General features: G+C 49.1%; 1 protein-coding gene across 6 annotated transcripts in view; it reads right to left on the reverse strand.

Annotated features, from left to right (window-relative positions):
* cut (homeobox protein, cut) overlaps positions 1–25,132 on the reverse strand; it is a 128,398-nt gene that overhangs the window by 20,367 nt on the left and 82,899 nt on the right. For all 6 annotated transcript variants that reach the window (XM_043418845.1, XM_043418850.1, XM_043418846.1 and 3 more), the window contains exon 4: positions 1,591–1,909. In XM_043418845.1, coding sequence (XP_043274780.1) covers positions 1,591–1,909 — 319 coding nt within the window. The remainder of the gene's footprint in view (positions 1–1,590; positions 1,910–25,132) is intronic.

The following is a 25,132-nucleotide window of genomic DNA, read 5'->3' on the forward strand; positions in this document are numbered from 1 at the left end:
TTAGGGTGCTTCACAATTGGAGTCTCGGAGAGAGAGTCAGGACCGAAGATCAGAGCAGCACAGCACATGTGATGTTTTTATATAAACGTGAAAATATTAGTATGCGATGATGCATTACAAATATGGAGATTTATATAAATGTGTGTGTGTGTGTGTTTATTTGAGGATGTACGAGGCGGTGGGGGGACCGGTCGTCAGCTCATTTTCATCAGCTTATCATAACATCATTGCAGCGTTACAAATACACCGTCTAAGCTCTCGTAAAAAACTGCGATCACGTCTAAACACTTTCTAAATAAATAAGAATATTGATGGTAAATTGGCACGATTAGTGCGGGATATTTGATTGTAGCGTTGCTTTATACGAGAGCTTGCAACGCATACCGTTACCTATGATTCATCAATCGAATAACGAACCCACCAGCTCATCAATCTTTCGTTATCCAACGTTTTCGACCTGTTTATCCTGATTTAAAAATCCCCCGGGCATTTACGTGCAAGTATTTCCGAACGGACGAAATAAGATGCGATGAAAATAAAACAGTGATAAAAAGGACAGAGAGACGGGAAAATGTGACTCGTAAAGAGCGAACCAGCTCGTCGATAGACACGTGTGTACACGAGAATATTAATATATACGTGCCCATACGAAAGGTGAAATAAAATAGTTCGACAAAGTATACGGTGAGTAAACGCGCGTCGAGAGTGTACAACGCTCTTCCGGAGACCGGGGGATCCCATATATATTCGCGTGCGTTGGCCTCCTGTCACGCACGTCGTTATATAGACGAGCGGGCGCGAGTTCTCGAGCCGATGAACTCGTTCTCCATCCCTCGCTCCCCCTCTCAGTCTCTCTCCATCTCGCTCGATTCTCATTGCCCAATTGCGAAACGAGAGACACTTATAGTTGCTCGCGGTGCAGCAAATTCTATGCACGCTGACGTTATAGAAGCCGATAGAAATCGCGGAGATTATCCGCGAAACGAGAGACCCCGAGCAGCGCAATTGAAACGTGAACGTGGGATCGCGGCTCGAGAACATTGCAACACAATCTTTTCTCCTCTCTCTCGCTTTTTTCTTTTTCTCTCTCTCTCTTTCTCTCTTTTTTTTATTCCTTTTCATTCTTCGCGCACAGTCAACGACCCTCCCGAGCGCGAAAATAAATGCGTTTACGCGTACAGGGAGAAAACTAATACGGAACAAAGGACCCAGCGAGAACAATTCATTTGATATTATTTCGTACGCGATCGCACGAACGAAATTCAGGCAAATAATGCGACTAGGTTGAAGAGAAATCGTTAGGAAAATACGGGGGTTTGTCGATCTTATGTTATTGCGGATGAATTCGTTAGATCGTGGTGAATCGATAGATATGCGAGTATTAATTGCACAATTATGCAGACAGCTTTTTGCATTGCTCATCTTTACATATACAAACGAATAATATCGAAGGATTGGCGGCGCCAACGATCCAGCAGCGAGTCGCTCAATCGATTCTTATTATTTTTTTGTATATATTTCTATCTCTTAATAATAATTGATTTATTATTCGTACGCGGAAGGTGAGATTTGAGAAGGAATTCAACTCACCAAGCGCATCCGGAGTGCTCGGAGGTTTGAGTGTTTCGGCCTGTTGTAACGCTTTGGACCTTTCCATTAGGAGATGTTCGAGGCTCTTGCCGGGTTCGCCAGTCGGTATTTGCGAGAGATCGACCGATCTCAAAATGCTTATCTCACGCTTGATATCGTCGTAGTCACGCTGGCGTTCGAGCTTGCCCTCCAAACGGGCGGTGTGCTGTCGGCGTGCCTCGAGCTCCTCCTCGAGACGCGACGCCGTCTGCGAGCTCGTTTCCTGAAGACGCTGCAGGCTTTGCTGTAACCTCGAAACCTCCTCGACCAATCGACTGATCTGAAATTGCAATGGGAGAAAAAAACTTTAGGAAAATGTTCGATTCCCTCGAAATATCCTCGCGAGCAATGAGACCCGATTAGATCCCTCGTAGCCCAATGTTCGCTACGCTTTTTCCTACTTATTCGAGAAGCTGCTCTCTCAATGCTCGAGACTATTTAAAAAATTGATCGAATTACATTAAGAATCAATTACCAACTGATAAGGAGTCGCCTGGACCAATTTCCACCGAGTTTTCTTAATATAAGGAGCTTACCTCGGATTCTCATTATCAATTATATCGAGAACGTATAATAATATTCGCTTTAAGATAGACACAACCACCGAAGAAGGAAGATAGAGGGAGAAAGGAGGAAGAAGCATGAGACGATATCGAGATGAGAGGACGCGATGGGAGGAGTAAAAGCGAACGGGGAGTTTCGAGAGGAAAATGGCCAGGGGAAGCGAAGGAGCGAGAGAGAGAGAGAGAGGCATTCGTTAATCGCCGTTACTGAATGTAATTATCAGGGATTAAATTAAATAACGTCCGATCGGGTTGGCCGCGGCAAATTGCCGAGCAGGCCATTCGAACCGCGATCACCCCCTAATTATTTATTAGAAACATACCACGGGCTATCCTCTTACTGTACACTTCTGACCCCGGCTCCCCGGATAACTCTCGTTGCCACAATGTTTGCTTACACGAACGATCGATTATTATGCCCTTTCCAGGCTTCTTCCAAATCTATTATTTATTAAACGTTCCCCTTCTCACGAGCTTTTCCACATACGCGACCAGCCATTATCGAGCTTCACTGTACCAGCCAGCTCGAATTTTGAAGTCTGCTGTAATGATCGGACTATCAATGATCCTGTGGACACACGAACGATCGGTCCCCTAAATCATAAATTATAGTACTCTCCTCGGCGTTGGGAAACTCTTTCGATTTAACATTTTTGTATTATTTCGTTATAATTCGAGCTGCGATCGTGCATTTACGACGACGAATTTGCCTTTTCAAGAGACGAATGCTCAATGGTATAAAGTGATTACTTGAAAATCATTAACCCGTAGAGGCCAACTTCCTTTGAGGTCACCGAATTGGACTTTTCAAAACTTTATATTTTATCCATTAATGTATGGAATTAATCTTACAACGAGACTTTTCAGGGGTAAAAATTCCTTAGTAATCGATTACAGTAACGAAAAAAATTGAAAAATCAAGTTTTATTATAGAAAAATGGTCAAATTGAAGAAAGGAATTTTGAAAATCTGGTTTTTTTTTCTTTTCATTTTCGCGAGTGCAAGCTTGCACCAGCGTGTGGTGTCTACGGGTTAAAAGTTCACAACGGAGCTAGCGATACACGAAATTGATAGAATTTAAGATGAGAAGGGGAGGCTGCTCGTCTTTAGCGTTTGATGAAATACGTCTGCGCGAATTGATGAAGCGAACAAAACGTCCTTCATTACGAATAACTGGAGACGCGAATGCATGCCCGAGGATATTGCACCGGCGAAATTGGAGTTGGGCGAGTGCGCACACGTATCTACAAGGGAGGAGGAGGAGGAGGAGGAGAAGGAGTTCTTTGATCAAAGTCGGCGGGGGGCTTGTCTCGTTTACGGGAGTGGGTTTATTAATGACGCGAAAACCACCCCCGTTACGTACTTTCTTTCTCGCGGGGGCTGCTCTCGATGACTCTCGAGAGCTTTATCGGTGCTGGCGCGTGGGTGAATAAAGAAGAATTGCCTCGTCACTAACTTTCGAAAAGCTGTGGGCTCGCGCGCACAGCCCCACGCGTGTATATACAATTATTTAAGCTGCAACACGTTTTTGTTACCCCTCAGCTCAGCTCTATCGGAGGTATCGTCGTTGAGGCGAGAATGCATGATCAATCGAACTTCAACACTCGAATTGCACACGCGCGCTCACATATTTATAAGCCCGCGCGGAGGGAAAGCTTGTAAAAGAAATGCGGGTGTATGTGCCCGTGGAAAACGCGATCACTGCGCGAATATAGATTTCGGCTGTATGCACAAACACGTTTTTAATCCTCAACCCCTTTGGGAAGAGAGATAAAAGAAAGAGTACGAAACAAGCGAAAGAAGGAAAAAAGGAGGGTATTGAAAAAACGGTGAAATCGGCCACCTCCGATTGCACGTTTGCGGAGGCAAAATCCAGCATGTACACAACGATATATTCGTACACGAATATCTCTATGTACGTACGTAAAATAGGTATCGGCGGCAAACTGCAAAGGCAAAACGCTCCGGCGCGCAATGCACTCGCGGGGATATTTGTGGTATGAGGGACGAACGAGGAGCAGCTCGCACTCGGGAGTGTTTGTGCACGAGGCCCTCACCGGATACCTCGAGCGGGATGAAAACGATCGGTCGATTGTAACCTTTTTTCCCTCTCATCCTCTTCCCATCTCTCTGTCCCTTTACCTATTCGCAAATTCGCACAACAGCCGAGAGTCAATTATTCGTGCGTTACCACCGTGTGCTCTCGTGTACCGTTTTCATCCCTCTTTTTCAACCCTTTTATCATCAATCGAGGAATTACAATGGGGGAGGCTCTCACTTTCCTTACCGATTTTCCACGCGTTACGACGACTCCTATTGAGCCCGGTCGAGCAGGTAACGGCGCTTCAACGATTCTTTGTACAAATCAATTCATCTACGGAATAACACGCTCGAGCGTCTCTTGCATTTAATGACACACTTATTACCACTGCAAAGTTAATATTCCACAAATACTACACGATCACATTTCTCGACCAACACTTCGCGGCCGCAAAGTACAAGTCCGTTGGAAATAATAAAATAAGAAAATAGATAACGGTGCGAGGATCTCGCTCATCGATACGGGCGTTTAGCGAGCGTGTGCCGGCGCGTTTAACGGGCGCGATAGATCGAAGAACCTTGACGCACCGAACAACTTGCCTTTTCAACCCCGTTGGTTTATTTATTCGAGTCGTCAAGTCGCGATGTACACGGGAGGGTTGACTACTTTGACCTGTCGATTGTCCGCTCTCCCACCCTCTTTCTTGCTCTTTTGCCCATGATCGATACTGTATAGCTTCGCCAGGTTACTCCACTTCTAACGCGAGTACACGTGTGTACACACGAGCCCTCGTAACTGACCTAATATATGTGCTTCGGTAACGCGCCAGTATCGAAGTTACACGGCGAGCAATAATATCTGCTCTATATTCGCTAGCTTCGACGTACGTTACGAGATGCTCGCGTGTACGGCGATTTTTCCACGCGTATAAATAATACGTAATCGCACCCCAGAGGGGAAGTCTGAAGCCGCGGAATTGCCGCGATTCCTCATCGCCATTTCCAACTCCTCGTTGTTCCCGAATTAAGGTAGTTGAATGAGCGATTGAACGACTGCGAGCCAGAACGCTCAAGGAAGAATCGAAGCTCGAGGATGACGCGAAAAAATGAGGGACTAATCGCGAGGATCAGTGGGAACGAGATGTCGGCAAAGTTGGCACGAAATCACCCATATATCTGATACGGATGTGTACGCGCGGGGAGCGAAACATGCAAGAATCGGCGTTCGATAACAGCCCCCTCCTCGCTTCGCGGACAGCAGACTCGAGTTCTCCAAGTTCGCTCGAGGCCTGTATACATGTACATATTCTCGATAGTCGAGGGGTAATAGTGTTTGTCATTAGTGCACGAGACGATAGGGTGAGTGTTTTAACTTAACGACAGCAGTTCGGATGTGTAGGAAAGCCCGATAGAAGGACAGGTGGAATTAACACCCTTATACGCGGACAATCGACGTGCCGCCTTCCCCTCGAGCGATCCCGTGGCTCGAAGTCGAACGGAGGACTCGAACCCGGCGGCACGAAATGTTTCTCACTTCGGTGATTATCGTCGTTTCTTGATACACCGGGCCTGGCGCGACGAGCAGGGCCATCGCGAGGAGGGGCGCTTGCTGATTTCTCGATCGTGAATTTGTCACACACGCGCTTCTTCCCATGTTAATTCCTTATTCGAACGGCTTCGCATCGATTTCTATGTCGTGCATTATGAATTAGGCCATTTGACCGGTAATCATCGAGAGCAAACGTACACGTGCAGGACTTAAATATTAATGAAAAGACCCGCCGTATACGAAGCGTTCGGTCTCGGCGAGCACGTTTTTATCGGTTCTTACGTTTTTTTTCTTTTTTTTTTCTTTTTTTTTTATGGATAAAGTCGATGCGAACCCGCAGATTAGTTCGAGTATCGACAGCGTTGGAAAAACCCCAGCCGGAAGTCGACCGCGACGAGGCAATCGTGCGGTTTTCCAGGGCGCGTCGACACTCGACAAACAAAAGAGCGCGCGACTTTATTCCGGCAAATTGCATGCCACCCCGCGACCAGAAGACTCGCTCTTATCCGCAATCTCAACCAGCATCGTATCCACCGAACTTCCACATAGCTCGCGAGGCTGTTAAATTTAATGTCTCCGAGTGTCCGTAAAAAGTGCAACCCCCTCGGACGAACATAACTGCCCGCAGTCATATCGCAGCCGGGAAGGATGATTGCCTCGAATCCATCGAGATTGAACTTTTGTCTTGTTATTACTGAACATCGCTAATCTCCGTACGCCCTCGAACCCTTTCGAATCTGACGCATTCGTCGAGCTTCACCTCCAACTCGTACATTTTGTGGAGTGAAAGACGATCCCGGAGGTGTTTGGGGAATGGGGGACTAAAGTTTTGGCGGTTTTTCGGATTTTTGAAGTCGCGTCGAGACTTCAGAAACGGTCGGAAAGGGTCGATGGACCGAATTGATGGACGAGATATAAGAGTCGCGTAGATGCGCGCCAATTCTTACACTCGTGTGCCAAACGCCTGCGTGCGGGGATGAAGGAGGCGGGCTCAGCTCTCTTCGGGCGAGTTTTTTTGGGGGCAAGGAATCTCAGTTCTCCGCGGAGTTTTCGTCGATCGAGGGAGAAAAAAACCGTTCGAGTTTTGCCTTTTGGCATTCGACCATCGATTATAAGATAGGAAAAAAGAAAGGAGATAATCCGTGCGGAGGGGGAGCCGCGCGGCAGCCTTAATCCTCGTCGATTTTTCCTATTTGCATTATGGCCGCGTCGCGGTCTTTTGTTTGCTCGGATTGCTGCGTCCTGTATATTGATCACATTTTGCCTGGCGTGGTATAATCAATCTCCTCGTGGCTCCGTACGACATTCACCCTCGGCTTCGCCCTGTCCAACCCCTTCCGCGACACCTACACACACACGCGTGGGCGTACACACCGCGGGCTAGCTCGGCTATTACGCGTGTACCGCGGGCAATCGGAAAACAAGCTCTTACGTCGATCTCGCGCGCACGAGTTTGCAACCGCGTACTCGTTGTACTCGGACGATTTGAAAAGTGCAGTCCCAGCGGATTGGGATTGTTCGAACGGGCAACTTTAACGCAGGAATCACCATTTTTTTTTCAGACATTCTTGAGCTTACGGAAAACTTTGTTACTACGCTGCTAATTATCTTGCGATTAACCGACGCTCCGCGGCAAGTTCATTGTTTTTCTTTCCTTCCTCGAGAGATTAATTCTCGAGGGATGATGCCTGAGAGACGATCCGAGCCGCGAGGATCAATGAGAGCCTCGGGATACGCTCGCGTGGCGCATAAACGTCTTGTAGGCTGTTCGATGGGAAAGCATGGATTCGCGTACAATCCATCTCGCTTTCCGTCTCGCCACGAGAGAATGCCAATTAAAAGCCAGAGGGCCTCGGGAAAGAAAGTTCAATCGATAGGAAGCGGCCCGCTGCTACGAGAGTCACCATCTCGCTTTCTCATTGCGATATTATACGTGGCCATATCTGGAATAGATATACGTTTACACCCCGATATATATACGTGTTTTCGTCTCTCGCGCGACGGCGTGTGCTGGTGAGGCGGTGGCGGCAGTCGAAGGGTTGCCCAAACTGGGAAGTGGGAATTATGGGGAGGATTAATATGCAAGGACTGGATACGTGAGGCAGGCAGCCGGGCGGGGAGAGGAGCAGGCGGCGGCATGAGAAGGTTTTACGGAGGAGGATGGAAGCGAGCGCGGAGTCGGCGATGTGGTGCTGCTTCTGCTGCTTGTTTCGCGGGGGCGTAGGAGGACGAGAGAGCGCGGTGGCAGCGCTGCGGTGATATTGTGTGTACGTATACGTGTGTGGGCTCATGGCAGGATCACACGAGCGTAAACTGGCATGTATGGACGCGGGGGGGGGGGGCACAGGCTCCGCGGGAGGTGCGAGCGAGAAGGGCAATGATGGAGGAAAGCAGCGCGGTGTGTGCCGGCTGGTTTGGGGCCGCGCGGCAAACGAAGCAACAAAAGGGGTCGAAGGGGAAATATATAGGGAAGAGAGAACGCGATCGCTGAGGTGGAGAATGAGAATGAAGCGAAGGAGGATGAGGACGCGGGGTGGCAGTTACGGGAAGCTCCGATGGCGTAGCCACCAAGCAGAAGCGGTACTACACAGCACCGCTCTCTCATCCCTCTTCAAACCCCCCCCCGAACCACCCTCTTTCTCATACACACCTCTCCCTCCCTCTCCTTAGAAAATACAGGGCTAACGGACACCCCTATCGATTTTACAACTCGATATATGTGAATACCCACTTGTCTAATGACTGATCGGGCGCTTCGAGCGGTCCCGCACAACCCTTTCTCATCTCTCCCTTCGCCTTTCCTCGCTCTCGCTCTCTTTCTCTTCGGTCTCTTCTCCTTCTCGTATTATACAGCGAACACCGGCGCAGCATCGCAAGCAAGGCCCAGTCGAGCGGCAGCCAACCTCTCCGGTTCATCTCCTCCGCTTCTCATCGCGATGTCCTGCTCTCGTTCAACGCTCACCAGCCTCCCCCCTCGTCCGCACTCTTTTCTTCCTCTCTGATTCGAGCACCATCGAGACCGTCGAAATATCAGTCAAAATTAGCTCTCAAAACTTTACTTACACGCTGGGCCTATATCCTGAATCATATTTACTCGAATATGCGAGACGTTGATACAATTGCTCGTACGAACGTAAGATAAAAGACGAGTCAGTGATCGTTTGTCAGAGAGTTTGCATGAATTTTATTTACATGCATGCATTTTTTAGTAAACCCCTGAAAGCTTTCGCCGTTGTTCTTTCGATCCTCGCGAGAGCTCCGAACCCGCAATCGTTCCCTCCAGACTCATCTTTTCTTCGGAGTACCGATACCTGCGGTCTTTTCAACGGGAGCGAATATCGTGCGTTCGTTTTGTTTGCGGGGGGCGGGGGGGGGGGGGAGGGGGGAGTATGCATATATTTTGAAATGTTTCGAAACAATATATCCCGCAAGCAGTTCTTGGATGTAGGAAATAAAGCGGATCTTTTATTTGCCTCGGGATTATTATGCAACGGATGGCAAATTGTTGGGGTGTATGCCGAGGGTGATAAAGACGCGGATAGAGGCAGAGCGAGGCGGTGCACTGAAAAATGTAAAATGCAGCGAAGATAGCGAGGAAAAGAATAAAAAAATTGGACGTTACGAGCCGAGGAAAAAAATGGAGTGGAAAAGCCTTGAAACAGGATTGCGAAGCGCGCCCCGTTTCAAATGTTTTTTTTTTTTCGCGACCGGTTTGGTGGATAACATTTTATGCACACGCTCGCGTGGAAGGGGCGAGTATCGAAGTGGGGCGGGGAGAGGAAGAAAGGCCGCGAGAAAGAAATGTAAAAAAGGGTTGGTCGGACGCTCGGGAAAGCCCGAAGGGTAGAAAAGGGAGCCGATAAGGAAAAAGATGCCGGCGATGTCCGTTCGAACACATACGTAATGCTCCGGTGAATTTTTTTCAACCGCCGAACACTCGTTCTTTCCTTTACCAAACTCATCCTCCACGAGATATAATGCTCGGCAAAAAAGAACCACGAAATACGGGGAAGAAAAAAAACGACGGAAAAGAGCGGCGAACGAGGAATGCGAAAAAATAGATCCCTTCCTCGATGCGGTCGAAAATGAGCGCTCAAGGCTTCCCGAGCAGGATCCCCCATAGACATCGACAAACCCAGAGCCCAGAAAACACTTTCTCCGAGCTCTATACCCACAAAGAATTTCCCAACGGAAATACAACTGACCAGGAACCTTTCGACGTACTACATAAGCTCCGCGAATATGTGGAAAAATAATATTTTGTCCAGAACACGAAGGTAAAAAACTTCCGGTACCCCTTCTCGTGCTTGTAATTTCGAGCTACGCGTCACGTAACAATGCATAATTAAATCTGCTCGAAGAAAAATACAAATTATTAATAACCTGTGGGATATCGCGCGATGTTTCCCATTATTTCAGGCAAATCGTCACTTTTTTCCAAAATCCCTCGCAATAATTCTCCGTCGATTTTCTCTTCCCTTAATTAGGAATCTAAAAATACTTTGTACAAAAAAAAAAAAAAAAATGAAAACAGACTCTTGTCTCGAGAGCAATTTTGCGTGCTTCCAACATCCACTTACACGATTATTCCCTGTCTCGTCGTCGTAGTCTCTCGTCCGATAGCGAACTCGGCGGCTAGAATACGAGGATACAGAACGACGAAGCGGAGATGGATGGAGAGAGGGCGAGGAGGAGGAGGAGGGATGGAAAGAGCATCAGCAGCGAGATAGAAGCTAATAGCGACTACATCGTTTTACATTTTGTCGCGTCAAGTGCGACTCTCCATCTTGCTCGCTCTTTCTCATGTTACAAACGACTCATATGTGTAACTGTGGGATCTCAGAGTTGCTTACCGAGGGCTGCGGATGGCGAGTGAAAGAGGAGCGAGAGAGACTGAAAGCGAGGAAGGGAGTTGGGTGGCTGTTGAAAGCGCACCAGCCACCGGGGAGAGAAAGTCTCGAAACTTTCGATGTAAAGAGGAGGACTGTGCACAAGGGATAGAAAAGTGGTTGGAAGAGGAAGAGGGAGGGGGCGTGTGTTGCCCTGCGGATGCTGGGGGAGGCTGGGGAGGCTCCCCGCGAGAGTCAAGCGTTTATTTCACAATCAGCAGCTTTCGAATCGTTGCCATTGTGACTGGTGTGCATTATTGACAGAATAGCTCGATACGAAACGCTCGCAGTCGCTCCCGCTAATCTCTGACATTTATGCGGGCTTCGACGAAAGAAAGTGAACTGGTGTGCGATTCTGTCTAGAATTACGTCCTCGAGCTCACCTATCGCCAGTATTATTATAGCGTTTTGTGTGCGCTCTCCCGCCCTCGGGAGTGAATATCTAAAGGCGATAGGTCTCTTTCGTGCACGAATATCTCGAGCTCCCTGACAGAAGGGCGTGTCGCCTGTAACCTTACATATTATATACCAAGTCCTCCACCATTCGGCCCCTTTGTTCCTCAACGCCGTGTGGAGATTTATAGCGCGTACATGAATTTATGATTGTCTTATGCATCCGATGTATCATATGTGTGCGCGCGCTCGCGAGGTCGGAGGTTCGCCTCCGAAAGCAGAGACGAGGAGGACCGAGCAAGGGATGAGGCGAGAGAGTTGCCGCAGACGAGCGGCGATCGTCCGACCCGCGCGCACACACACGCGCGTTATTATCCTAGCGTTAACGCTGCCGCATTGTCGCCGTGGCTAATGAGAAAGTTGTGAGTTTCCCTGGACCCATCGATACTGGCTCATCGCGTCAAAAGGACTCGAGCGGCGAGTACGAGTCTTCGGCTTACGCCGTTCCCTCGCGCCCTCCAGTCTCTTGGTACGGACGCCCTTTCACATATTGCGCTTCAAAGTGGTTGCTGGCGATGTATGGAACGGACGCGAGAGAGAGAGAGGGAAAAGGGGCAGAGAATTAGAGACGAAATGGGAGAGGCAAAGAGAGAAGACGGCGAGCGTCCCTGGCAAAGGTTGTGTCGAGAGATTATCACGGAAAAGCGGAAGGGGGGGAGAGAAAATGGGCAACAGGAAAGTCGCGACGAATGCTCGAGTTGTACAGCACCGCATTTTCAGGAGGGGACTTTCACGAGCAACTCTGAAAATCTGCTGCACTGTACAGCCAGATAATTAATCGAATATTGCGATGGGAATCGATGAAAAGAGAATATAACGCTCATTCGGCACTTGGATTGAAACGTTTTTACGAAACAATGTTCGTTCGAATGCGGATTATTGGGTTTTGTTGAAAAATCTCAAAAGCACGCAGAATCGATTTGCATCGAATTCTGTCAGATTGTCAGAAAAAATGGTCCCCGAATGAAGTCGCAGCAGGGTCATGAATCGAAGACGGAAAAAAATGTGGATAAAACAGAGCGGAGGGTTGAGGGTCACGAACCTATCGATTAAAAGTGGCAGTGTCCGGGGTGTACATTCGCGTATTTCTATTCGCGTGGGCTATATCCGTACCACGAGTGTACGGAATATATAGCCGGTGTATATACCGAAGGATATTATAAGATGCGGAAGTTTATGATTCTCGGAGAGAAAAAAGGAGTAAGGAAAAAGGGTGAAACGGTTTTATTAGTGAAACCGCCAAGTTCACCACCGGCTTTTGTCATCCGCGACCACAAGAACCGTATGAAAGCGAGCCTTGCCCTTTTTTACCAGCCCCTAGAGCTCGTACGAGAAACGCAAAGGGAAAACTTGGCAGCCATAAAAAAAGTAACTTTTGTGATATCGACGTACGTGTCCGTCGTTGTACGGAGCCACGTTTGATACGTGTGTCGTTCCACGCCCAGGGTTCCCCGTCGTCGCGGCAGGCAGGCAGGCAGGCAGGCAGCAGGCCTTCTCGCTCTTTCTCTCATTTTCCGTAGCACCTCGCGCGTTTTTTCCTTCCCCTCGCTCTTTCTCTCTTACACTTTTGATTCCTTCGAACACCCTTTTTCGGGGCTGGTTGGAGGAACGACGAGAAGGAAGGAAGGAAGGAAGGAAGGAAGGAAGGGGTGCGGGTCGTGCAGTCGCGACTGGCCGCGCGTGTACGTCTCACCCTCGCGAATGCAAATCTCTTTTTCTCCGAGTGCTGTCCTTTCCACCCTCGTATATCTGTCCATCTATCTTCCTCGAGAGGGAGAGGATTCTCGTGTCTTTCTCTTTGAAAATCTCCCTCTTCGCTCGCCTCCGCCACGGAGCATGCTTCTTTCTCTCTGTTCGTTTTCCGCGAGTCTCGCGCGGCTCCGGGCGCGAGCACGGGGCAGCGACGACGATGGGACTCGCGCGGGGAGCGCCGCTCATATCTCTGTACATTTAAATAATTCCGTCCGTCTCTTTTCTTCTGCGCCTCATCCTCTGTGCGTTCGCCAACGGTCAAGCCGGGATTCCGCACGGATGGGAGAAAAGAAGAACCCCGCGCAGCATCTACGAGCAGCCGAACGAACTTGTGTACGTTTCCATATATTTCTCCACGCATACACACTAATGCCGATTATACGTTCGCCCGCACAGCGCCGCCCCTTCCTTCCCATCGTAGCCGCACCGCCAACTCGCGCACACCAACTCTTTTTGTCATTGTGGCTTATTCGATATATCGTCCCCGGTTCTCGGAAAGTGAGCGCGCTCTCTCTCTCTCTCTCTGTCTTTCGCAACTTTATCCCGCTCGTTCGCCCTCCCTCTGTCCGTTTCGGCCCCGGGACCAGCGTTACAAACCAGGAAAAGGGTGGTTCGTACATCGCTCGGACCGCCGCGAGAGATATTGGAGACAAATGACAGTACAAAAAAATGCATACGTGAGAATCAGAATAGCGGACCCTTAGCACAGCGAGCAGACGAAATTATACAGGACACGTATATACACACGTGTACGTGTATTTATGGCTCTGGCGCCTCTACACACGTATGCACGAATGGTGGCAAACAACGTGCTACGTTAGCTTCGTTGAGAATATCAATAAAGCTTTTTGTACAGGGAGAACCCTTGAAAAGACAAGATTCCATTTTTGATGAGAATTTTTTATTACGCTCAAACAACGAATATTTTTTATTATCTCGCGCTTTTCTGTGCTGGGTTTACGCCCGAGCGAATTGTTTGCTGGAAAGAAAAATGCTCGGGTATATTGCAAGACGCCAAGCAGGGAATTTAATGGCTGAAAAGGTTTTAACGTTCTTGATTCTCATCAATGATTCCCGCGATCTCCCGTTCTCGGAGTTCGCGATAGCTTTTCGATAGCTGATCAAAGAAAGGGTGCGAGATTCCAGTGGCGAAGCTTAGCAGCAGCAGCGAAGGCGGATCGGAAGCGTTGCGATGGGCGGAGGGTGGGTGGTTGAGGCGAACCGTTCGTTTAGCTGCACAGACGGAGGCGCTCTCACGCACGCGGCGAGAGAAAGACGAAGAGAAGGGCCCTCGTTGGGGATCCCACAGAGAGGAGCACGGGCTAATGAACTTCTCATTGATTGGTTCAAATTTTCGTTAATACCCTGATGGGTGCTGCTTTCATGCGCCGATTCCATCGCGATTCTCAGCGCTCTTTCCGCGTACGTCTGTAACACACGCGGTGCTGGAGGTTCGAGTTATTGGCAGTCGAACGGCCGGACAGCGGAGCAGCGATCGTCGGTTCTACAACGCTCGTATCTCGCCCAGTAAAAACATTCCACTCGCGTGTATGCCAATAATTGTGAATAGCCAATAATTGGGGTAGTTGGCCCTCTGGCAATCACTGGATCCCGCACCGAACAATCTACATCTATACCGTGGCAGTTCTCTCTCGCGTCCGCACCCTCGGCTCACTCTCAGAAGGGGTGAAATGCGAAAGGGTGGCGGGTTGAGGCTTCGACGGCTAGCACGCCAACTCTTTCGCTCTCTCCTTCGAGCCTCTCCTTTCACTCGTAATCCGCCTTCTCCCATCTTCATCGCTCCGTCTCTCACTTTTGTTAACGCTCCACGTCCGCATGTATATGACGAAAAACACCCTTCGCCTGCGGATCCTCTCCCTTAGTTAGGCCTCTCGCTCACCTCCACCTTTTATGACTGAAACTAACGAAATTTCCCTATCGCCGATCAATCCTCTCCCTCTCTAGTTTTCCTTCCATCCCTGCGTACGCCGCCGCCACCGCCCTCGCTACAAGCCATCCGTGTATTCGTCCGTACACTAGTCGCACCGCGTGTTCCACGACCCTCCTTTTCAGAGGATCCGCGCCAACGAATCTCTCGTCCTACGGCCCGGCGTGACGGGCAACCCCTTATCGCAACAGCCTCCCTCCCGCCGCGCTCCCTTCAGAATCTGCCCCTTCGATATTCCCTCTGATCCACCGTGCATGCTGGTCTTCGAGCCCTTCTCTTTCGCCTTCTCGACGACATTCACCGCTCGAAATATTAGCAACGTCCAAGCCTGATCCCCGATTCCCCAACTTATTGCGCGGCCTCCTTGATCAATACCCCTTCGCGCTTTGTTCTCCCGCTCCGAACTAGTGTCCCAATCATGGGCTCCCTTCAACCACAACGAAAGCCACGTACGCGAATGACGAATCTCTCTATAATTTCAGTATCGAGCCCTGCTCTCCCTTTGAAGTTTTCCTCTCGCATCACTAAACCTGCGACATCGATAGAATTCGAGTTCTTGCTCGCGGAGTACGCGGACTAATGAACAGCGCGTTCGCGACAATGGAGCGGGAGGCATTGCGGATCAACGGAATTTCTCCGTGCCAACCGCGAGGGATTCCCTCGAAAAAATGTTTACCGCGGAATTTTCAAAGCTTCAAAGAAAAACTACCACGAGGATCGTGCGAGGTGTCAACGGAATCAAATTTTCCTCGGACTAAAAGCAAGAGACCGCGCGTCGAAGATTGAAAAGTTTCTCCAGCGATGACGCATCCTCGCTCGACGTGTCTCTTTCAATTGGAACTTGTCAAACACCTTCTCGACCGGGTCTATATCTGTGTGTAGCACAGGGCATAAAAGCTTCGTGACGGGAATGAAAACCAACAGGTTCGAGGGAGCGACTTTTGGATACAGTGGAAGAATCGGAGGGTGAGAATAAAAAAAGAGCGCTGTCGAGAGCGCGGCTCCAAGGGACAGAGGCCTCGCGGTGGTGAGGGTCGGAAATGCGGAAGAACAGCAGAGAAAGCACTCAACCTCTGGTGTGAGAGGGAGAGAGAGAGAGAGAGAGAGCGAGACTTTCCGAGTTGAGCAGTAAGGGAGATTTTTCGACAAAGAAAAGGAGGAGCGGAGCGTCTCGGTTTCGGCCGCAAACGCGTGGGTCGTTCGCCACTATTGCGGCGGTTCGTCTCTCCCTAACCTAAGCCAACTTCTCGACGATCTGCGCGGGAGATAGGTCGAAAGAAGTTTCTGACCCGCTTACGAGGAGAGCGCGGTGCGGCGTTGAGGAATCGAAGCAGCAGCGCGGTATCTTCCCCTTTGAGCACCAAGTTGGCGGGCGTACCGCAACCTTTGCGTCGTAGTTCTGGTACAAGCGCGTTTGTATACGCTACGAAACACATCCGAACGAGCTTTAATTCTCTCCGCACGATCAATGATTTATCAGCTCGATAGATCTGCGCTTCTATTCGATTATTCACGGGGTTCGAACTCACAGTTCCGACGCGTCGCTCGCCCAGCGCTCTAAAGAATCCTCTCAATATTTCAGAGCCACCGAAACTTTGAGCGTTTACTTATCTCCGGGAAAGTTTCCAAAGCCATGAAAAAGTTGGATCAGCCTCAACGCGTATTCCGTCGATCGCACAGCGTTAAACCTGCTGCAGGGAATTAAAGCAACAAGAATACGCGAGGAACGTGCTCAAAGCCAGAGTTCATTATCGCTTGCCCCGTCCCACTTTCCATCCCTTCTGGGAGCAGGTTTCACTCTCGTTGTTTATCCCGCTCAGAGGTGTCGGACCATGGCGCCACTCTCGATGTTTTCCTCGCGGGTGGTGCACGCCTCCCGTCAAGGGGTGAAAGTGAGCTTTGTGGCGTTTCCACTTGCGCTGTACAACGGCGAGCCCGTTTAACTAGGACGTGATTATCGGCTGACACAGATCGAGCAGCAGCACCAGCCTCGTTGCACCCTCTCCGCTTTGGCTGAGGGTTCCGAGCTCGTATAATATCTTTCTCTATGTATATATACCTTCGTCCATACACCAAGAGAACAGTGTTTCTGCGTTCGCGAATAGAAGCGTGTGGGACACGCGCCATTAGCGTGCAGGTATGCGTGTGAGCTGCTTTTTCCACAGTTGCAGCAGGCTGTGACGGAAGGCACGATGGAACAAGGATCGGGGGTAGTTCGCGTGGCACGAGGAGGAGGAAGAATGCGGGAGATGAACGCACGGGGTGGGGGCAAAATTGGATGAACACGGGGGCATTAGCTTGGATGAGAAAAATGACGTGTACATTCCAGGTATTATAGAGGCGTTCCGGGCTTTCGTGGGGTGGAAAAGATATTTTTTTAAATCGGCCCTGCCATTGGAAAAACGTGAAAAAGTGTTACACTGGAGAGCGGAAGCTATAAAACATTGTTAGCGTCCCGTCGATGGAGGCAGCTTACGAAGATTGATCAACGTTGTTTTTCATTATTTCATCCTCAATATAAACTCCGCCAAACTAATAGATATTAAGGCTATCGAATTGAAGGATGAAAAAAGTTTTTTTTTGCAAGAAAAATAATGGTAGGGAGCTCGAGGTTATCCGGAAGGAGCGCGATGGCAAGTCGTGCGTGCCTATCGAGACGCTTTTTCTGCACGCAGTTGAAAAAGAAACTGAAATTTTTAATAGACGAACGTACACATTTGTCTCTCGTCGCTTTATATCGCATTGGGAATCGTGACGTTGACGTTCCTATTGAAATTGAAACAGTTCTGGGATTCGAGAGAAATATGGAAGCAAGGTAAAAAAATAAAATAAGAAGAAAGAAAAAAAGAATGAAACGAAAAAAGCAACGACGACGACAAGAACAAAAGAGGAGGCCACGAATCGAAGGAAATACGGAGAAAGGAGAACGGCCTGATTCCTCGGTCAGAACGAAACGAGAGCTTCCCCGCGACGTTGAGACGCGGACGCGTGCTCGTCGATCACTGTCGTCCTGAGCGTGATTTAGATATCGCGATTAATTTCGTTCCTCCAAGTACGTGTTCGTACAATCAAAGCTCGTCGTTGGCGGGGTTCTCCTTTATATAAACTTAAATACCGTACATATATATTCGGGGATAGATATTCCGCGATGAATATGGCAAAGGAGTTGAACACAGGGAGAATAGGAAGCTCGTGTCGACGACGATAGACGGCAACGACGAATAGGAGGACATTAGGGATTTTAGGAGCCGAAGTTTACTACATTGGGAATCGCACCGAACTGATTAATTGTAAGACTCATACCGGTTGCTCAGCCACCGATACCGGGGCTTGCAAACCTCCGATGAACCTCAATCGATCGATCTCATTATCGCTATTATTCCTGACGAGCAACGCTTTAAACTTTCTCCAAACTTGTTCCCTTTCGTCGCTTTTGAAATTCTACCAAAACAAATGAAAAAATCTCGATTCCCGCATGTCTCTCAGCCAGAAAAGTCACTCGATTTTCCAATATATAACCTCCGAATGTACTTTTAGTCGACGAAACATTCGCCCAATACAGCCCAGCGCCCGTATTGCTTTAGCGGTGGACCGAGATGAGAGGATCGAGGACACTTGAGCGACGTTCGAGTCCGAATTATTTTCACGTCAGTGGAGATAAGCAGCAGCAGCAGCAGCAGCAGCAGAGAGAAAGAGAACCAGGGAAGGAGGAAGGGAGGAGAACAAGGAGCATCAAGACAGAGAGGGAGAGAGAGAGAAATGTGAAAGAGTAGACAGGCTCCCGGGGATGAAGCTTCTGGATACTGATCACTCTCTCTCCTTCAAATAAAGGGATGCAGTATAATTCGAATGCGAGACAGAAGCCCGCATCGATGCTTCGAGATTCAGTCTAATGCTGCGGCATCCGAGCAATATATACATGGATATTCTCGAGGAATCATATACATTGGTACAAACGTATATATACTACGTAGATATTCGTTGTAACGATATTAGAAAAGAGGTCGGTGGTTAATTGAAGGAATTAATGACACATGCGGGTTGGACGCCAAAGACGATTCGACACTCCCTGCGAGGCTCTGAAACTGTAAGAAAAATAATCTTTTTGTTGGGAATAGTAGTTCGAAGGGGTGGCCACGAGGAGTGGGCTGGATTTTCTTGAAGCTGTAAGTGATTGGTGAGCAAGCGATGCTGAGATTCGGATGCAGATGTTGTGGCTTAAAAGTGGTAGAAGGAAGGTGTGTAGGTGTCCCCGTTTCCGGAAGGCTTAGCCAGGGTGTTCCCCCATTTCCGTGCACCCCCGTCGAACGGTAGCTCGTCAGTTCGTCACTGGGTGAGTTCACTTTCCCCTCTGTCGTCTTCTCTCGCTCTTTATTTGAGTATAATTATTGATTATTGGAGGACGAAAGGCCGCGCGGGGCTACTCGGCAACGTAGTATAGAAGCTGGTGAGCTCGCGAGAGAAGAGAAACCGAATAAGAGAGTGGCCGAAGTGTAGGAAGGGAATGAGCCAGAGAGGGGACACGGAGATCTGGAACAAGAGTGAGTGGAATACGACGAACGAGCGGTGAGTGAGAGATGGGTATCGGAAAGAGAAGAGGAGGGAGAAGGGTTTGGGCGGCGGTGGGTTCGGTGGCTAGAGAGAAGCCCGTGACGGTGGAGGGCTCTGCCTTGCTGGTACCAGCAGAGCAGAGCGCACGTTGCTTCTGTGGATTCGAGAGGGGTTGAAGAACGGGCGTTGGGCCAGTATATATGAGAAAGTGTACGAGAGAGAGGAGGAAACTTAGCCCACAGTACGGTAGCTGTAAGAGCTGGAGGAAGAGGGTCGCGCGGAGGCTCGGGGAGGGTGATTAAGCTATACGCCGCGGCGGCATATCCAACGATCCTTCGATACACATAGACATAGTCAAGCCTCGCATACACAGAGCCACATATACATCACATAACTCTTAATGTATACATGGATATTCATATACAAATACACAAAAGCTTTGGCCATGGTTATATGCGTATATATATACAACATCGCCGTAGAGTGAAACCCTTCCGATATCACTGTCTCGCTCGGTCTTTCTGTACTGACAATTAGACTGATAGGTATATCTTAGTCTGCTATCGATTTGATTCCGCACCCTCTCTATATCGTGTGCATGGGTACTCCTTCTACGTACCAGAGGGGCAATGGGCGAGGGTGAGAAGAAGAAGGAGGAGGAAGAGGAGTTACAGGAGTAGAAGGGGTGCGGGTTCACGGAGGGTTTCCCGTGCGCGGTGTACACTATGGCGATACACTGCTTCTGGCCTCCTATCTCCCTCTCTCTCTCTCTCTCTCGCTCTCTCTTTCCGGTCTTCGGTCTGTCAGAGTAACGGAGAAAACGAGGATTCGCACCCCCTTGCCTTTCCCAATCCGGTATAAGGTTGAGGAGAGATACGGTGCTGCTGGGTGCGCGGGTGAAATTTACATTCTATACTACACACAACACGAATGTCGATGCTACGAGTGTAGCGAGGATGGGCATCTCCTGATGGCGGTGTACCCATCGATTCCTCTTTCTCTCCCTTGTCCCCCCCCCCCCCCCCCCCCCCGTCCTTTCTCTCAACTTCACCTTCCGCAGCCTCGCAACCATCCTCGCGTTCTCGACAACTCTTGGCCCCGACCTAGCTCACCTCACAATCCCTACGTCCGAGCCAAGCATCTCTCTCTCTCGTAAAGCATCTACGAGGTACCACCCTCCCATCCCCATCGGGCTTGATCGTCTCCTTCTCGATGCCCCTGAGCAACCGTCGATTATAACCAAATCCCTCTTGGCCGTATCTTCTCTATGCAACGGTAATACCGATATATCCGTCGAAGCATCTGTATATGTGTAAATTGTCTGGGTGGTGTATATTCTCACAAATGTATGCACCGTCGAGAACAGCTTCCAATACATTCACCTTCGACCGGGTTGATTAGTGCATTAACGTGCCGAACTCATTCCTATCGAGGTCCGCACCTTTCGATTCTAACGCTGCACACACACACACACACACACATGCTTTAGGCATTAAGGATTCTCCACCGATACCCGTTCCGCCTTGGTGCCTCTCACCGCAACAGAGTCACACGTACTTGTACTCTCGATGCTCTCTCTGCTCGGCACATGTATATACGTACATACCAGTCAGCCCACGATCATCCATTTGGCATCGTTCGAGAGCTTCTCTCTTGCACAGAATCTCTTGTTTCCCATCCGGGTATATCTCTACCTTTGTGCCCTGTGAGCATTCCATGTACACGCGTGTTCGGCTGCGTATACGTATTAATTTGCCCTTTATATACTCGTCCATAGATAGTTTTCTGTCTCGGTGCTTTAACCCAGCACTGCGTGGGGGATCCTTGGGACCCGGATTTCCTCGAACTTGGTTTATCCACCGCCATAGAGTGCGATCGGTAATTGTGGGATTAATTATGAAACGAGGGAAGCTAAGGAACGTGCCACTGTGGAGTTTCGTCGATGTGTTCGCTGCGTGCTCTCGGGCCCGATGCGTTCCATTTCCATTTCGCGATGTTTTTATTCGTTTTCGTATTTGCTATTTGCTATGATTAGTAAGCGCGGTTTTCTACTCACGAAATTTTCGTTTCTCGGAAAATCGCACTCGCGTTTTTACCATCGTCGTTCGACTCACCTGAAACAGATAAATAATTCACGTTAGATTCGTCCAAAGTTAAGTCTTTGCGGAGAAATAGCGGGACCGGTATAGTGCGGCTCGTTGCCATTGAATTTTGTTTGTCCATACAAAATAAAAGTCCTCGGTAAATTTCATCGGATCTTACAGCATTCGATCGAGATCGCACTTGGATTATTAATCCGTTGTTCTTAGCACGAATAATACGGATTTGTAGGGAATGGGACCGAGTCAAATCATCGAAGCCTAAGCATTCCCTCGTCGATAAATCGAGGGGTCGAATTGTGCGGAAATTTGATTGAGCTCGTGGCGATGACAGGAAGAGAAGTGGCGCGGGGCGCTTCATCGGCTTCATTGCTAACCGGCAATTGTTCGATCGCTAATTAAATTCGGCAGAAACTCGTCGCGATGACAGGTCTCTCGAGAGTTTCGACGAATTGATACAGATCATTCACCCTTTTCATATATTTTCATTGAAATCCGTTATACGAAATGCATTCATCGGTTGCATAATCGCTGCGAATTTCGAATATTAATTATCAATAATGCAGATAATTGCGGAGAGGCTAGCCCTTTGAAATATTGACTCGGTGGCTCACGATCGATTATAGAGCGAATATAAAAATGTTGTGTTTTGTTGGAAAGATGGTTGGTTGTGAATAAAAATGGTTGGGATCGCGAGTCCGATTGACGATTCGTGCTGTACATCGTCAGTTTTTTCAATCGCGTTAGACGAAGGAAGAGCGAAAAAAGGATAAGTTTGTGGAGCGCAGCGTCGGGTAGTGAAAAAGCATAATTAATCTGGTTTCGATGGCAGTCGCTCTCCATTCATTGGGTAATATTAATTTAATCCTCGAGGGTTTTCTCTTGAAATATACGTACATGAAATCGAGCTCGAGTATCGTCGAGTCTTCGGAGGTGGGCGAGAGAGCGAGTGGCGTTCGATTATCGATCGGTAGGTCCCGTGACCAAAGGAGAAAGAGCGATGTGTGTGTGTCTGTGTGTGTCTGTGAAAGAGAAACATAGGGAAGGGGGCAAGGGAGAGTTGGAAAGAGATAAAGACAGTGCAAGGGGTTGAGTATCGCGCGCGCGAGTTTCTAGCGCAGGGCTAATGAACCTCACGAAGACGTTAATCCCGCGAACAGGAGCGTTTTATCGCCTACAACCCCCGCATGACATACACAAGAGGCGGTTCGCTCAGGCGTGTGTCGTAAAAAATCTCAGTCTACGCCAACGGAAAGAGTCGAAAAAGGGGATGAGCGCGAGGGAGGGAGGGAATAAGATATACGCGTGATATAGAGGTACAGGGTCGTTTGAGTAAACGTTGTCGGCTGCCCCGAGCGGCTGTAAACGTCACTCTTCGAACATTCTCGTCCCGCGGATACAGACTCGTATATACGGGATCTCTTCTCGCCTCACATGCTCGCTTTGCTTTTCTCGGAAACGCGCTCGCGTCCGGTGTCCGCATTCGTCCATGTAATATTTACATGGATATATTCGGCCATTACTTTATAAACGATATTTTAGTTGGCTTGTAAATGGAAACGAGGGCTCGGCGAGTGTGTGTCCATGTGGAATATATGACTGGACGTTGATCGTCGCGTTTTTCATGCGACGCCGAAGAGTCTCTCGTCGTTTAGGTTATTCCTGAGGAAAATTGCGAGATTTCAGTCTCTCGAATACGCACTGAGCAATTTAATCCCATACGACGAATGAAAATCCGCAGAAATCCAAAATTCTTACGCAGTGTGCCCCAACTCGCTCGATCTTCAGCAGCTCGACCTGCGTTCAAGCGTGCAGGTACATTTCCGTGGCTCTTCCCGAGCTCGTCCGTTGAACGAGAGGACAAAAATTCGGTGTCGTTGCGACCCTCGCGTACGTGTGCGTGCGTCTATGCGCGAGGATAAAACGTGTGAAAGTATCACAGAGACGAGGAGAACGTCGCTTTTTCTCGTTGGAACGTCGCTGCTGGGAGGTTTTCTCGTTGACAGGCGTTGTAAACCCATAAAGAAATTTCATAATAAATAAAGGGGGAGACGGATAGTGAGGGGGCGAGGGGCGACCGGTGGAAAGAGGGTGCCATCACGGATATACAACACTTAATTTATTTTTATTTTTATCAGACTCGGGGATTTGGGGATTCGAAGTAAAACAGGGCTCAGTGGGAGGGAGGCTGATGGCTCGATAGGACTTTCGTGCTGAAGGAATAGTTGCGCAGAGGAAAGCTCGAGGGTTCGAGTGTATTGCACGGATTTATAATGACGTTGGTCATAAAAAAAGGTGAAGAAAAACGTTGAAGGAGGATCGCTCATGGACGGGAGCGCACGCTCATCGGCGTACGAATGTGTACCCGCGTCGACGAAGTCGCGGGTGGCCGCGCGAGTTTCCTGGCGCTATCACGTACTCGAGCACACGCACACACACACACTCGCGTGTGCGAGCGTATAACTAAGCGCGATATTACACCAGCACACGGGTCACGGATCGCGACGTGGGGCGTGTGCGTGGGCGAGGCGTAAACGGGAAAACCAAACAAAATCGTGGAGCGGGGTAAATACGGTTTTACGATCGCGAGCAGAGGCGATGGGAACGGGCGTGTATACGTGTGTACATTCGTAGTCACGAGGAAAGAAAAAAGTACAAAAAGTAGCCGCGAGTATAAGAAGACGCAAAAATCAGCGACGCGCGTTACAATTCAGGGATTTCACTCTCTTCTTCGATTACTTTAATCCCGAGCTCCGTGGCCGAACGAGCTCCAATTGCTGTGATTAATGAATTTTTCGTTTATCAATCTCCCGCGGTCATTCGACGTTTTGGACACTTGGCCTAATTCCAGACTTTGAAATGTTTCATTATTCCAACAGGACAGTGGTTAATGGATCGTTAACCGAGAGGATAATCGGAAAAGGCGAAAAATCAAAGCTCCCGCCGCGGCCGACGTATCGGATATCCGTGGCGTATGTGCGCTCGCTCGCTTCCACTCGTGCACGGCGGACACGTGATATACTCCGTTGCAATTCGACCCCCGATATAACGAAGGTAGGAACACTTCTCTTGGTCATACTCGCTTCGACAAAGTATAGAAGAAGTGAGAGGGAAAGCTCTCCCCGAGCACGGCAAAGCGCTTAAGCGTGTTAACGCGCTCTCGCGGGCCCACCACGAGTGATTGATCGCACTTCGTGTGTGCCGCTCGAATCGGCATCTTTGTACTGCCTCTGACATTCTATGAATATAAATATATACGAATGTATTATTAGTGCTGTCACGTTCACAGGGTGTCGTAGAAGCGGACTCGAGCGGCGCTGAAGTTCGTAAGAAAAGTTACTCGACCGCTCCAAAAGTTTAGAGCGAATTTTCACTTACGAAATTCCAGCGGATTGACCCTGCGCGAATTTTTTTACACTCCCAGAGGGCCTCGATTCCGCTCCATCGGCAGCGACTCCACGGACACCCTGTAGCTCCAGCACCATGTGAATTCGGCGGCTCTATAGATATACGTGAAAAGAGCTTCTGACATAATGCTCTCGTTTATGCTCTCTGACCATTCGCCGCGTCGTTATATGCGGACAAGAGCGATTCTCCCCGCTCGCACGAGACCGCTCGCCTCGGACTTTCGATAATGCCCGGATTCTAACAGAACGTTC

Source organism: Venturia canescens, chromosome 5 (assembly GCF_019457755.1).
Source record: "Venturia canescens isolate UGA chromosome 5, ASM1945775v1, whole genome shotgun sequence".
NCBI lineage: Eukaryota > Metazoa > Arthropoda > Insecta > Hymenoptera > Ichneumonidae > Venturia > Venturia canescens.